A 16,757-nucleotide genomic window follows, 5' to 3' on the forward strand; every position below is an offset into this window, starting at 1 on the left:
TGAGCCACCACAACATCAGTAAGACTCACTTCTTCAATATTATCCCCCATAACTGCCTTTCCTCTGTCGGATCTTTGTCTAGGTAAGGAATATGCAGGACCTTTTGATCTGGTGAAATAAGGATGATCTGCCAGCTTTTGATCGACACAGATCAGTTTCAAAGTACATGAGAAGGAAAACAACTTAAAGGCAGATTTGTCAGTGTAGATTCAGAGTACAAAATGCATAATATCACACAGAGAGCAGATAAACACACAAGTTTCTTTGTTTGAGGATATCTTCAACCCATGAGTGAGAACAGAAACACATTTTTTAACAAGCAGGAGTTTGCTTGTTTCAGTTTTGGACGCTGTTTCAGAAAGGTTAAATCATGTTGAGCTACGGTCTTCTTGCAGCTGCTTTTTAACGTCTGTCGATCTGATCTTCGTATCTTCTCGTAACATGAAGGGGAGAATGAAAAATTTTAACCGGGAAGGTTGCCTACGTATCTCACAAGGAGAATTCAGGCCCAACGTAGTTCGAGTACAAGATAAAACACTTCATTCATTCGTTCATTACGATTACAAGGAAATTGAAAGGCAACAATAGAGCTTTTAAAAGATGAAGTGATGACGACACGTTAGTCATTTCCTTTCCTGTTGCAGCATTAGTCTCCTCCTTTCAAACGACCTAGGAATGGAGGCTTGTAGACGATTTCCTTGTCGTCGTCCTCCTTAGTTATTTCAGGGTGAGCGTTGTCGGGATCACTATTGGCTGCTCCTTGCTCATATGCCGGGTATTTTCCGCCCATCAGGTTGCTTTGGACTGTTAATTCCTTGTCAAGTAACACACCTTTAGGTAATAGAGCGGTGGTCTCTGAATCTATCATCGCCTCTCTCGTTTCTATTTCTTGCACTTTCAATCGAAGCGTGTCCAACTTCTCTATCAAGCCCTCTGTCTCCATCTCAACATCTTTATTTCTTTTGATCTGTGATGCCAGATCCTCATGCAATGTCACGGTTGCAGCTTTGTAAATTGTGGTGGCCATGTCAACTCTAAGACCTTCTTTCTTGGCTTCTTGAATTTCCCGAGTAATCCGTTCGATCTTTCTCTGTAGTTCTTCTTCAGTGAGTTCCATCTGGATGTTCTTACCCTTGTCCATAGCAATAATTTTTCCTTTCCTGAGACGGTAGAACAGTGTTTTAGGATTTGTGGTATAGGAGGAGATCTTTTGAGTGAGAAACTTGAGACTCAAAAATCTTGGTCGGACATTTTGTAATAGTGGCTTCTGTATATTATTTTCGAAATTTTGGACTGGAGTGGTTTTACGATATCCTCATTCAAAGCAATGCAACACATAAGCAGTTAAACACACATATCACGTCCTAAACATGCTTGTGACCCTTTTATGCCAAGGGTGGGCCTAACAAATTGGAGGATGTATATGCTTTTTTAAACCCGATTTATTATCCCCAAAATACTTCATTAATAGCATCCAGAATGTCTGATAAACATAAAATAAAGAAAAGGTTCTGAAAATAAATTACAAAACAAAGTATAAATAAAGCAGTCCCACGCAGGGGATGGTAAATAAAACTCAAGCCTCCTCTGATCCTTCATCAAGTCTGGTCCTCTTGGCGATGTTGACCTCCTCCCACATAACATATCTGTTCGCCTAGAGATGATCTCTCGCCAATAGAGCTCCTTCTTGATGTCTAAACCCCTCTATCGACTGAATCTGTTGTTCCATGCTATCATTTAACTCTGCCATGCACTGTCTGGCTCTTCATAGTTCTTGTTTCAATCGGTTATGACTTTGGCATCTTCTGAATGACAACGTTGATGCTCTAATTCATTGCTATCAAACTTCTCTTGAAGGCGGTGAAGTCGGACTTGATGTTTGGCTCCAACCTCTCCAATAATGTGGGGAACGTTTGGACCAGGCTCAATAGTTCCAGCGAGACTCTTTTTCAACCATTCTTTGTACTCCCTCGAACATTCTGGGCGAAACCTGTTTGGTACAGGTTCACCCAACACTCTTTGAGATCTTCACATCCTACGCATGCCTTCAGCAAATGTAACTCGTCCATTCTCGTGGTCAGTTGCAAATTCCACATATCTGCGATCTGGGCCAACTCTTGTTTCCCTCCTAGTTGTCTCAAACCTCGACCGGGAGCATATGGTCTAGTACCTCTTAACCCAGCAAATACCAAATAAGGGACCTTTTCTGTTTGAACCACCATATTCTTAGTTACCACCAAACTATCTATTGACCATTGTATGTCTTCTTCTCTCAGCCCTCGAAGCTTACCAAAAACTCTCTCCTCCAGTCTTATTGCAACGATTGTGATACAACCACCAATCATGACCATGTAGCTCATCTGACCGCCTTAGGGGATCTGGTTCTCTTTGATTGTGAGTTTTGATCAAATGTCGCATCATCCACCACTGTAGTATCAGATTACATCCTTGAAAAAACGTTCTCCACCCTGGCACTTGTCTAAAGTCCTGTAGACGTCGGCCAGAATCATAGGCGCTAAAGTGTAGTATTTTTTTTATGTTTTGTAATCCACTCCATAGAAGATGGCATGAGTGACCATAAATACACTAGGATGAGTAGTGTATTTTGTCCCTTGAGGGAAAATCATCGTTCCGAGTAAACATATTACAAATGCGAGGGGACGCGTTTCTTTCCATTTTTCTTTTGAAATGAACTTGTCTTTGTATTTCTCATAAGCCCTCGCACGCCAGAATCTATAATATAGTTTTCTGAAGGGTATATTTGGGCCAGAGAGCTTGTTCTCCACTCGGCTTTAACCAACGATAGCTTTTCTTTAATTTCAGCAAAATCCCATATTATGGAATTTAGGAGATCTGTATCTGGATATCGTTTCCTTTTGTTGCACATTGGGATACTTTCATAGCTGATAAGAACTTCTTCTATAGTTGGCGTCAACTCCACTTCCCCAAACCGAAAGACCATGTTCTCACTATCCCAGAATTTTACCATTGTACCAATTAAACAAGGCCAAGCATTCATCTCTAACAGCGACGGGAGGTAACCTATGTGTTTCTGAATGATCATTTTATCATTGTTGATCATTAACCTCCATCATACTTTAAGGAAAGGATCGGGGATAGTAACCATTCTTGTTTTCAAAGTCTTGTATGTCGGATTCATCTTACAAAAATAGCAAACAAAAATTAGTCGACCCTGATATACCGTGGTTTCACGGTATTATTAATACTTTTTCCTTAAGTTTAGTGTGTCCAAAAGCCTTTTTGTGCTAAGTTTTATATAAGTTTCTCTTTGTTTTGCAGGAAATCTGTCCAAAGATGAATTCAGAGATTTTGAGCGAAGAAAGGCAGAAGAGACCACCTACGGAGCTTATGACGGTCTGTCGTGCCTGTGACGGTCCGTAGGTGGCAGCGTAGTGCAGCTGCTGAAGAAGATGGGGAAGTCTGACCAAGTGTGGGGTTACGCAGCTTGTGACGGTCCGTCGTGTCTATGACGGTCCGTCCTGCAGTTCGTCATGGAGTCCAGAGAAGTAATCCCAGTACCCAGATTCCAAGAGTTGAAGTGTTTTGAAACGAAGACCCTCGACGGACCGTTGTGCCTATGACGGTCCATCATACTTGCCGTCGAGGGTGGTGAAGAGAGCAGCAGAAGAAATTGCACAACTATGGGACGACGGAGTCCATGACGGTTCGTCGTGACCATGACGATCCGCCGCGTGGTCCGTCGACCCAGCCACGTTTTGACAGATTTCAAGCAAATAGAGTCCTTGTATAATTAGGTTTTTATTTTCTATAAATAGTTCGAAAAACATCGTTTTAGATGTCGGAGTCTGGACCTTTGATTATTAGGTTAGCCTCTGTACCATGGTTATGCTCTGTATTATTAGGTTACCTTTAGACTTTTATCAGTGATTGTTGGTGATTTTTGTTGATTAATCAAGCGAACTTTTGGATTTTACTCTTTCTCATTGAGGTAAGTACATGAATTCTTATATCATATATTGGAATATTGTAATTATGGCTATGAGTAACTAAACTCCATAACTAGGGTTGTGGGAACCATAGGCAAATAATGAGGTAAACCCTAACTAAAATAACAATTCTAGAATAGTGTCTTGCATGTATTAATAATTCTTTCGCTTAGAAGTCTTTTTAACGGATGGCGAACGTTAGAACTCGCCTTAATGCTACTTGCCGGACCAAGGAGGTAGATAATAGGAAAAGAATTATTAACATAGATTTAGTGTATACTATCTAATAGGCTAGTATTGATTGGTACGAGGTAATAACTGAGCCAAATATCGAATGTGATGCTTAATATGAGGTAAAGATAAGGGTTAGGAAAGCAACACACGTAGCCGGACCAAGGTGCGGAGTGAAATTTTCTAGATGCCGGACCAAGGATTTAGAAATACATAACTTATCACTTTGCATGCAAGATACTAGGAAAGAATTGTTATAGTTAGAATTATCAAGTTATGAACCTGTGGGGAACACGTAAACCCTAGTTACTTTGATTAATTGATTAAAATCCAACTTTCAACGCTGTTAAGTTCTCTTTCAATTTCGTTATTTATTTTCATTTAGAAATAGAAACCCCCCGTTTATTATATTTACTTTTCAAGGAAGTCATTGACCAAACAATAGTAATAACATGTTGAAGTTAAGTCTAGACTATTTTCCTCGTGGGAACGATCCCAACCTCACTAGTTGGGTTATTTACTTGACACGACCACTTTACTTCTTATTTGAGAAGTAAGTTTGAGCGTATCAGACCCCCCACCCCGTAGACAATAAATCGTTTTAAAACACATATACATCCTTCAATCAACACGTAGGCATGATTGTCTGTTTTTGGCAATTCGGGCCAAGTAGACATAAGGTGGGCTTCTAATGGGCCCAACACGCCTTGGGCGTCGGGTCATCCTAGTTCAAATGTTCCTAAATTCGGGATTTGGCTCAGCTCTACGCTAGTTGACTAGGAGTGGCTTTTGAAAGGATCGGGAACCCAAACGGACAATTTGGGCTGAAACTCGCGACAACCATTGGACGCCTAACGAACTAATAAATTGTCGCTAATTTCGAAAGAAGGTGAGTATAAAAAAGTCCAGCTGCGCTTTCTCAAACCGTGCTTTAATATACTATACATATATATCGGAAATATGCCATGATATGCAATGCCAGTTTTTTTTATGAAAATTTAAAAATATTCGTCAAAAACATCATTTTAACAACTAAAAACAATTAGTCAAACAGTCAAATCTCATGCTTGGAACTTAATAAATCCCCAGCGGAGTCGCCATTTCTGTTTTACTTAAAAATATATAAGGTATATATAATAGCAAAAAATGACTAAGTTTCGAAAAATCGATTAATCTAATGATTTAAGAAAATTAATTTTCCGAATCGACAGAGTCGCCACTTGATTTTTAGTAAAACCAAGAAAACTTAAAATTGTTTTCAAAAGATTTAAACATATAAAAGTCAGTTGAAAAAGAGTTCGAAGTTCAATGTGCATTCCGAGAAGGTGTCAGGCCCTCGTAATGCCCGCAAACTCGCGATTGACCGACGATTTTACTAAATGACCTTTTAAAATGATTTTTCCAAATTTAACTAAATAATGAGAGAATTCACCTATATATTTATATATTTTATTTTATTTTATTTATATTATTTCTAAGGGGAAGTATCTAGAGGGGATTATCTTAAGGGAATAAACCTAAGTGTTGACAACAATCAATAAAACAAACTAAATAAAATTATAATAATAATAATAATAATAATAAATTTTTAAAAAAATATTTATGACTATATAAACATAGCATGAAATGACTGTCCTTAGAAAATTAATAAAATTCAACTTAAAGGCTAGTCAATATAACGATAATAACAAATAGTTAATAATAGGGAGAATAAATATTTGAACTTGGGGCAAGCCCAAATACTGGATCTGGAGCCTGCCCCATTTCAAAATGACCCAAAGAAAATTGGGCCTCCTGCAGATTTCTGTGGGCTTTGCCTTCATTTCCCTTCAGAAAAAAAAACTGTGTATACGTGTAACGTATACCACTGTATATAGGGTTGCATTCGGCCCTTTTCATTGTATATCAAGCTGTATATTCGGCGTATATATCCCGATTCACCTTGTCAAGCATCTGTATTTATTTTTGGACCTGTGTATTATGCTTTATAATGTATTATAGTGTATATAGTATGTATACAACTGGTATACAGCCTCCTCAAAACCTATAAATAAATTTTACAGCCCCTGCTGTGGTTCTTCTGCTCCGTAAACCAGCAGTCCGACTGACTTTTTGACTGGAGAGACTCGAGACTTTATGGCTCGAATTAGGGATGCAACGAGAAGAATCCATTATGGACTCGGAGGGGTTCATACAACAAAACGACAAAAGGAGAGAATTAGTGTCCGTATCGAATAGGATGCATGGGGAATATCTTAATTCATACAAGAACTATTTGAGAATAAAAAACTTGAAAGAAAGATGCAGCCAACTTCAACTATTAAAACTAAAAGACGAATAACTCTTAAGATAGGCAAAAACAAGCAAGCTTGACGAATAATACTAGTTAACAATCACTATTTTTCCCACCCAAAAGTAATATGCATGAATACTTGAACAAACAAATAAGATAAAATTAAGAAGACCGCAAAAGGTAAATCATATCCTAATAAAAATGATCAACAACCACATGGAAAGCCAAAAGATGATGAAGAAAAACGAAGGGAAAATACTTCACTGCAATACATGCAGTGAGTGAACTTAATTATATGAATGGCATTTAATGGTGTTGATGTCAAAAGGAAATTTAAAGGCTATAGTAAACCTGTTCCTTAAAGCAAAAGGAAGACACTGGCAGGGATCGAGCCTATTTCTCAAGCTAAACATGATGCAAATGAACACAAACATGCATGGAAAACTATAGAACACAAAGAGAAGACCATGGTTAGGCAGTGACATCACACAAAATGAGGCGGAATCGAGAAATAAACAGCCATATTCGAAAGCACTTCACATTCTTCAGGGGACTGACTACAAATAATGAGCAATTTTCGACTAAACCGTAGGTGAAACAGGAATGAAACAAGACTCCAAACAGGCTCAGCTTGAGGTTGAAGAACAAATCTTGGTCAAACTAAATTTACAAAAACTTACAGTTATGGTTGGAAACCATTTAGCCCTTTAAGCATCAAAATACCGAAAATACGAACATGTAATCACAAACCAACATTGTTCCAACCTCCTTAGCGATTACCGACTAAGCAGAAATAAAGAACAACAAAGGCACAGTCTTTGAAATTTGAATCTAGCGAAGAACGAACTATTAACCAAAGATGTTTTAAGCATAAACAACACAACAAAAAAAACACATCTTTGAGTCCACTATACTCGGCAGTGAGACAGCGGAAACACACAAAAGAAATGGGTGAATGGGGGAGATTAAATCGAATATGCTGTGAATGACTAAAGTTATATCAGCAGCATGCTGACTTAATGAAAACGACACAGGGACATGCATTTCGTATAAAATCATATCGAGTCGACAATACATGACATCCGACAGCCACAAAGAAAAGCTTCAACACCTGAGTATCATTTTGAGACAAGGAAACAAGGAGAAAAAGAAACATCACGAAAGAGGTGTAGTTACCTTTCTCTGGGCAGCGAGTTAGGACCAAACGAGCAGGAATGACAGATGAACTTCCACGTCAAGGATCGAATTCGAGCAGCAGCCGAGATGCTTGGTAAAAATTTACCGACCTGAAACGCTATATAGAGAAGAAGGAGAAAAACTCCTTCTTTGTTCCCCTGAATTATACCTTAGTATTTCTACGTGGTCTGTCCCTGTTTTTTTACTACTCGATGCCTTTCTCTTTATAAATTTGCTAAGTGAAAAGCCACAACCCCCCTTTTCCTGAATGTATTCTTAGAGTTGCATTACTGTATATATTTCCATTATATCTTTGATAAAAATCACAACTACAGCTCCAAACTTCGAAAAGAAAAATCCCCCCTTCAACAGTGAGATGAAGGGAATATATAAAGGGAGAATTAGGGTTTCACCAGGACGGGAAAACCGGATTGGAATCGGGTTCAAAACCTATCCAGAAAACTAAAAATTTGAATTCCCTCGCCACTTTTGGACAAACACCTTTTCCCTGCACTTTTGGATCCACTCCGCAAGAGGAAAATGGACGGACGTTTGGGATCGATTCCAAACGTCCTTGCGCAACGTGGAGTGATCCCACAACGGCAAGGACAAATATTCAGGTTGTACGAGTAAAGCTGGCAGAGGATGGAGATGAAGGGAGCTTTTTTGCGTGAAGAAGAAGATAGGCGCGTAGGGCTGAGATGGTCACGCGCTACTGTTCACGTATGGGGTCTCTTTGTTGATGGAATAATATTAATTGGGTGCTGGGTTGGATCTGGGGGTTACGAAATTGGGCCTTGGGGTGAGGAAATTTGAATGCTAATTGTTGCCAGTTGATGGAATTTGACTGGGCTTGCTGAAAAGTGGAACAAGGCCTGAAATTCTTGCCAAAAATGAATTAAAATTGGTATAAGATGAGGTGAATTAAATATAAATTAATATAAATCAATTTCATAAATTTTTTAATTTTAACGAAATAAAATAATCGACTTAGTTATGAAATAATTAAACTCATTAGTAAAAAAATAAAAATAAAATACATAAAAACCTTTTGAGAGAACTTTTTGAATAATCACGATATTATAACTATATACATAATTATGTAAACCATATATATTATGAAAAGCAAAGAGATCCATTAAAAGTAATTTGAAAATTATTTTGAACTTTATGAAATCTAATTATTTTAAGTCGTTTTGAATTAAGAAACTTGTAAATTAATTTATCGGGGAGGGTTAAAATTGGGTGTCAACACCCGATATAAAGTTATGCATCCTTTTCTTCCACCACCATTAGTGTTGTCCATTAAATATATATAGGTGGTCTAGTTATTGAGTATTGGACCTTTCAAAAGATCCTTTCTAGGTGTTAACCTCAAATTTGATACCAATTAAAAATGTTGTATGAGTCCACGATAATAACAGGGACCGGGTACTTTATTTGTTTCTACAACCATGAAAAAAATGTATTGAAGATTGGTATAAGTTACCGCAATAGTGGAAACATGGCCCCTCACTAGATTCTATATATTACTAAGAATATAAAGTGAAGAACAAACATAGAGACCTAAAAAATAACGAAGATGATATACTTTGTGTGAAAATCTCTATGCTCAAGGGAGTAAAATCACGGCCTTGTTGGAAAATATGCACAGCGGAAGCATATATATCATGATCTTTCCTGCTTACTTGATACCTTCAAGTGAATCCCCAAGTTAGACAGACCTTCAAGTGAATCCACAATATAGTTATGGTCTTCTACAGTGATCTGAAGTTCACATCTGCACTCTCTCAATACTTGGATGGGAAAGTATGAAAAGAAAACTCATCAATCTTTTTCTAGGTTAGGAGAATCCCTACTTATAGAAATTTCTTCAAATCAGGAGAAGAAAAATATAGCATCCCTTACAAAGGTGATATTATAACTATTTTACTACTGCAGCTATTATCGTAATATGATGTTCTGAATTCACTTTATTGTGCAGTTTGATGAGTTACATGGGCATGAAATTCTTCTTTTATTTCTAGACACCCACCTATTTTCTTCCTGTGTGAACCGCATTCATGATGGTGATAAACCTATAAAGAAGGTTTAGCCTACCTTCATTTTCATCTTAATTCTATGACAGTGAAATTCCGATATAATCATTCGTGTTATGTGCGTGCAGGCTGCAACACTCGTACTTATGTAGATCTTGATGCAAGAGGAAGGGCTAAGATATTGTTGTTTTCGCCACAATGATTTTCTGTCAGTGATACGAATATTGTGTCGACTGGTACAATCATTTAATTATCAAATCCCTTGTTCACAGCACCTAAAATATGTTGTTCAATGCTTATTAAGTCTTTCGCGGGTAGCTTGGGAACACAGGTAAAAAAAATTGTGAATTATTCCAGAAATGTTGCATGAGTTAGTGTGGAATCTTAATCATTGACCACCTCAATAAGTGGTCGGAAGAGATAACAGAAGTGTTGAGAAGGAATTCAACAAACTTGCTTTACAGAATCCAATCCCTATAATAGTAGAAAGAGCTTAAATTAGGAGTCATATATAGGTTTTGAGTATTTGAACCTATAATGACTAGACTTACTGCTTGCTGAATGAACATTCTCATTTTACTATTTTCGTTGTAACAAGTTACTTTCTAACATCACTCTCATTTAATTTTACTGATAAATGCTTTTTTTTTCACCAAGGACAAATATGTAAGACATTCATCTAATAGAAAAATGTAAAAAGAGAAGGATAATGTATTCATTCATTGTCTTCTCCTTTTTCTTTTAGAGCACTCGAAACATTCAGTATTTGGAAACTTACTTCCACTGGTTTGGAGTTTACTGGGCGAGACTTTTAAGTCTTTCACCAGTATCTTGCGTAGCTTTTCATTTTCGTACACGAGCTCATGAATGGCTTGGTGGTGTTTCAACACCATATGTTGATAGATCCCATTTGTTGTACTGTCTTCGCCTCTAGTGGCAGTCATAACTATTTAGCGATTAAAGTATTCCACCTTCAAAGTAAATTACATGAATTTTCTATTCTCATTCTCTATTAACTAACTATCACGCCATTGCTATTACTGTTGCTGCTACTGCGGATTTTATGTATAAAAGCTCAGTCTTCAGTCTTGATCAACAAATAATCGCATGTTTGGAGGTTCAATTACTATTTTATACTACAAATACCAATTGAAGGGAGTGAGTTATGTTTGGATACAAACTTTATTTAGAACATCAGCCACTTCAATTGTCTTTATGTTGAATCTCCATATTTTTATTGCGATCACAATAAATCTCCACATGCTCTTTACCAATTGACGAGTCCATTCCCTTACTTGTTGTTGTTAAGAATTTATCACCAACTTAATTATTACTTAAGATTATAAGTCAAGAAAAATCTAGAATATTCCGGAATTATAGAGAATTGAAGGAAGATCTCTAGAATAAGTATTCTAGATAGAATAGTCTAGAAATGTTCTAGAAAAAAATTCTTAGGAATATTCTAGAAGAGAGTAATATGTATCTATCTAGATTCTTCCATCACCACCTATAAATATAGGTGGTCCACTTGAGTAGTAACCAACTAAGAAAGCAAGAAAGAAAGCAACCAAAAAAGTAAGCAAGAGAGCAAACAACAAGTGAGTAAGAAATAAGAGAGACTTGCATGTAAAAATTGTAAGACCGAAGCGGGTCTTTACTTTGATGTAATAAAATTCAAGTTATGAGAAATCAATAGTGTATCCATGGTCTCCAAACCCAAAAATATTCAACAGTTGCTACAACGTAACTATAAACAGAAGAATGTATAAAACACGACTCCTTCATCAAGAGAGTAAAATCACCATCTATTTCACTAGGATTTTTTAAATTTCCACTAAAAAATTACCCAATTCTCAAATACATATAAACACATTTTACGTTAAAATAATTTAAACACTTATAGAGTTGTTAACACTAAAAATAAGTTTGTTGGTCGATATTTTTCAATAAATAGAATCAAACTAACTCAATCAAAATATTATCTAATTCACTTTAGCATATACAGTGATTAGATAAATTGATCATGTAATTATTAATAAATTGGTCATGACTAAAATAATTTTGATTTTTTTTATATAATGACTTATCTCAAGGTATAAGCAAAACCATAAATATATTTTATTTAGAATACATCAAACATTGACAAAAGAAATTGAAAATTGTACTTTTTCAGAACAATCATCAACCTATTCAAGTTATATATATTATGATTTCAAGCTTGTTTCAAAATTATAGATATTATTTTGTCATCATAATTATATTTTAAAATGAAAATTAAAAAGGGACAAAACAGGCAAAACACGATAAATTTAATTAAGTATTTTTTAAAAATATAACTAACAGAAACTGATAATCGTTGTTTTAAAATGACTACATATACATGAATTGAAAGAGATTGCATTCAAATGACTGGAAAGTTTTTAGGTAACTTGATAATTATAATTGTTGAATAATAAAATTATTATTGATATTCACTCCTCAGAACTTTTTGTGTTTTGACAAAATAGATATTTATTACTCCCTCCATTCCATAATAATTGAATTTTTTTAGGTATTTTTCATTTTTCAAATTAAATTAATTGTTCAATTTTTAAGACTATTTTTCAAATATTATTCCAATTTTACCCTTCATTTAGAATTTCAATGTGATGACTTCAATAAATTTGACAATAATTAATAAGGATAAAAATGGAAAACTTATGTTCAAATTATGTCTTAATTTACTTTTCTTAAAAGATGTGAAACACCTTAAAAGTTCAACTATTATGGAATTGAGGGAGTAATAATTTTCCCATACACAACTTTTTGAATGATAACACTGTGATGTTGTTGTGTTGTTGATATAAGAATAGAAATCTTCAATTTATAGAGTTTCAAAATTTTCTTTTAAGAAAGATAATTAAATATGAAAGAGAATTATATTTTCCTTACCGAAAAAGTTCAAGTATTTATGGTAGTACTTTGAATTTCTTGTAAGAAAAAATAAAACTTAAAATATGACAAGAAAATAAGGGCATAACCCTAACAATATACCCTTCAATTTTGTCATTTAGAGGTGACATGTCACTCGTTACAAAAGTGGTTCACTTATGCTCCACTGTTACAAAATTGACTTACATATACCCCTTACCTTTACAATGACTCACGTATAGCCCTAAATGACAAAATTGATTTTAAATATTTAAAAAATCATGCATTTGATCTTTTTCACACAAAACTCATTTTTTTACTTCTTTTATTATTATTATTTGAGTTTATTATTCTTAATTCATTTTTCTTTCATTCTTTAGTGTAAAATAATTGATGTTGAAATATGCATTGCATGTGATTTAGTTGAGTTAGTTAGCTTATTGATGTATTAGTTTAAAAAGTAGTTAGTTAGTTAGTTTATTAATGATGTATAAATAGCACCTTATGACTAATGAGAAGTTAAGTCGGCTATATCAGTTTCACTGTTCTATCCATTCTCTTCTTCCTCTCGAATGCATCTGCTCTATCTTAGCTACGACAATAACTTTCAACAAAATAAAAAGGAAAACTGGGACTAAAAAAAAATAAAATTAGAACTATTTATTTTTTTGTAGCTATATCGTAATTTAATTTTTATATGTGTAAACTATTTTTAGGACATTCATAATAAATTTTATATGAAAATAAGTGAAAAAAATAAATTTACTAATTAGCGGTTGAATTTAAAAAAAATAAAAATAAATTGTGAGAAGCATACAATCCAAGATTTTGCATGAAATGGAAACTTTCCCCGTGTATATATATATAAGTATCTGCTCTCTGTTTCCTTCATTAATTCATAACACACACAATGCAGAAAAATAGAAACAAGAAGATAAAGATTTTTCTGGAAATGAATAATAATCTGCGGCTGTTAACATCTTTAGAGTGTCGTAACAGGGCGGAGGAATTGATAAAGAATCTTCATTAGAGTGATAATGGCGAAGAGGTTCTTATTCAACTCAATAATTTCATCATGCAACAGGCCATTAGTGAAGTAATATGCATGGATCTTGGATTTCAGTTGTGGAACTCCCCTGTTACAGTCACCATACTTTTACAGGCATATGATAAATGTTAATTATGATTGAATTGCTTCGATTTATTGTAAGTTAAACTTGGTTTGATCCAATTTCTAACTCTTGTGTTAATTGACTTTAGGAAGTAATAGCAGTGTACCCCAACTTCTTAAACTCAACATTAACCATGAAGGAATCTGCTCGAATTTCTAATGCTCTTATTGTATTTCAGGTGAATATAATAAACTCTACTTCTCTTGTGTGTATCGTTAGATGACGTAACCAGATTACTCTTTTTATAAGTGCAGTGTATGGCGTATCACCCAGAGGCAAGAATGTGGCTCCTCAAAGGTAACGTTATTCTTTTATCGTTTGTATTATAGTCCAATAATGATACGGAACAAGTAATCTAATACTGGTTTTTTGTTTAATGCAGCAAACATACCATATTATCTTTACCCCTTTTTCCAAATTTCAACAAATGTGATGAAGCCTCTGCAATTTAGCATCTTGTCTCTTATTGCTGCCCTAGCAGAGGTGTTACTTTTACCTTTAATACAGCACAACCATGAGTCCTTCAACTAAATATGATGTATGCTAATTATACGATGTTCTGAATTCACTTTCTAGTGCAATTTGATGAGCAATATGGGCAAGACACTCTTCTTTCATTGCTAGATACACAAGTATTTCCTTTATGCCTGCACTGTATCCGTTATGGTGATCAACCGATACGTAAGGTTAGGCCTGCCTACAATGTGATATTCCTATATGACATGAGATTTTGAATTCTAGAGTAACTTACGAGAATGAAAGACTACAACATTAAGGACAAAACAGAGGAGGGGTTTTGCCCTTCTTTTTTGCTTTAAAAGAAAGTTTGAAGAAATGACCTGGTGATATCGTTTACTGTTGATATCATAGTGACCTTCGTTTCCATGACTCTGGTCCTCTCTCTTCTTCTTATTTGCTGTATAAGAGAGTGTATTTGAGTCGAAAATGGTCAAATACTCCGAGAGTTTTTACATCCAGCAGCTTGAGTCGATGTGTATTTTCTCATTTCTTTTGAACCTTATTCATTTGAAAATGAGCCCATGATAAGCAAACTTTTCGATTGTCTTTTTTTTCTGAATTACTATGTGTGTGCAGGTTGCAACACTCATCCTTATGAAAATCTTGATGCAAGAAAATGGGATAAAATATTGTTGTGCTCTTCCCTCTCGTTGTTTGTCCGTGATACAAGTCCTGCATCAACTGGTAGACACATTTGCTTCTGAAATCCCTTGCTCACAGCAGCTAAAATATGTTGTTCAATGCTACCTAAGTCTTTCACGAGTAGCATGGGCAGGCGGGTAATTTTTTTTGCCCCTGCTGTTCTTATGGTTTTGTAAGTGTCTAATTATTATTTGATTTGATATCCCAATATGATACAGGGTATATGAAAGAGTGAGAGAAATGGTTCCTCTACAGCTAATTGAAAACACTTTTCACAATATTATTGATCAAGTAATTCCATCGTCTTCTTTCTTCTGACAGATACAACATCCCTCTAGCTAATGTTTAAAACCAAAAATGAATCTTTACATTTACTTTATGATATTACTAATTTGCAGAAAGATGCAGAGATTCCAAAAATGCTGAATCAGTTAGTGCGGAATCTGAATCATCGACCACCTCAATAATTGCTCGGAAGATGATTGACTATAGCGGATAGTGCTGTGAAGGAATTCAACAAACAGAATCGAATCCCTATATACAGATTTAGTTTTGAGTATTTGAACCTATAAATAGCCTTAGGAACATTCTCAATTTTGCAGCTTTGCTATGTAAAGACTTTGAATATGAACCTCTTGACTAATCTTACTGCCTGAAAACTAGCAGTTTAGTGGTTTTTTGTGTATGAGATAACATACCATCGAGTCGTTCATTATCATAAGGACTGTGTTTTTATCTATATCAGATGTGTGCAAGGAATTGGAGAGAATGACCTGTCTCTTATTCAATAGGTAAACATGTGTAAATACAATAATATGAGAAGCTAATTAAGGAAAGAAATAAAGAGGAAATCCTAAAGATATCTATCTATATCTTTGTACAATATCAAGAAAATGATCTATATACATTCTGTAACACTCCCCCTCAAGCTGGAGCATATATATTGATCATGCCCAACTAGTTACAGAGGTAACGCGAGCTCTATGCAATGCCTTCGTGAACAAATCAGCTACTTGTTCTCCTGTCTTCACTTAGCCCGTAGATATCAAGTTTTTCTGAATCTTCTCATGAATAAAATGACAATCAACCTCAATATGTTTTGTTCTTTCATGATATACCAGATTTGAAGCAATATGAAGCGCAACTTGATTATCACACCAAAGTTTTGATGAAGTAGAATGCTCCAATCCAATTTCTGTTAAAAGATGATGTATCCACATTATTTCACACGTAGAATGTGCCATTTCTCTATATTGGATTCTGCACTGGACCGAGATACACCGTTTTGTATCTTACTTTTCGAAGACACCAAGTTTCCACCAACAAAAATACAATAACCAATAGTAGATCTTTGATCAATCTTGTATCCAGCCCAATCTACAGCTGCAAAACATCCCCACCTACTTCTCTCATCTTTATTCTTGTTTTGGAGGACCGATACTCTATTAAACTAAACATAAAATCCCCCTTGTTTATTTATACTTGAAGAAAGTTTTAATCTTAATTATTATATCTGAGTCATTAAGTTTGTTCAATTTCAAAGTCTGAATATCATTAAGTTGTCAATTTAAAATCTTCTACAAAGATGACAGTTCACCCTAGTCAATGTACTTTCACCAACCACTCATAATCATAATTTCAGTGTCAACCATCACCACCTACTTTCACCAACCACTCAAAATCATAATTTCAGTGTCAATCATCACCACCTACTTTCACCCACCACTCATAACTATAATTTCTATGATTTCAGTCACAACCATCATCACCGATCACATTTCGCAGCTACTCAATTTTCTTTCACCGA

At 35.2% G+C, this 16,757-nt stretch overlaps 1 protein-coding gene across 1 annotated transcript; it reads left to right on the forward strand.

Annotated features, from left to right (window-relative positions):
* Positions 1-8,313: 8,313 nt before the first annotated feature.
* LOC107019682 (CCR4-NOT transcription complex subunit 9-like) lies at positions 8,314-15,417 on the forward strand. The gene is made up of 9 exons (XM_015220080.1): positions 8,314-8,391; positions 13,648-13,779; positions 13,878-13,967; positions 14,044-14,086; positions 14,172-14,272; positions 14,362-14,475; positions 14,885-15,087; positions 15,169-15,241; positions 15,349-15,417. Exons 1-9 carry the CDS (start codon positions 8,314-8,316, stop codon positions 15,415-15,417), a joined length of 903 nt encoding a protein of 300 aa, XP_015075566.1.
* Positions 15,418-16,757: the final 1,340 nt, after the last annotated feature.

Source organism: Solanum pennellii, chromosome 5 (genome assembly GCF_001406875.1).
Source record: "Solanum pennellii chromosome 5, SPENNV200".
Classification (NCBI taxonomy): Eukaryota; Viridiplantae; Streptophyta; class Magnoliopsida; order Solanales; family Solanaceae; genus Solanum; species Solanum pennellii.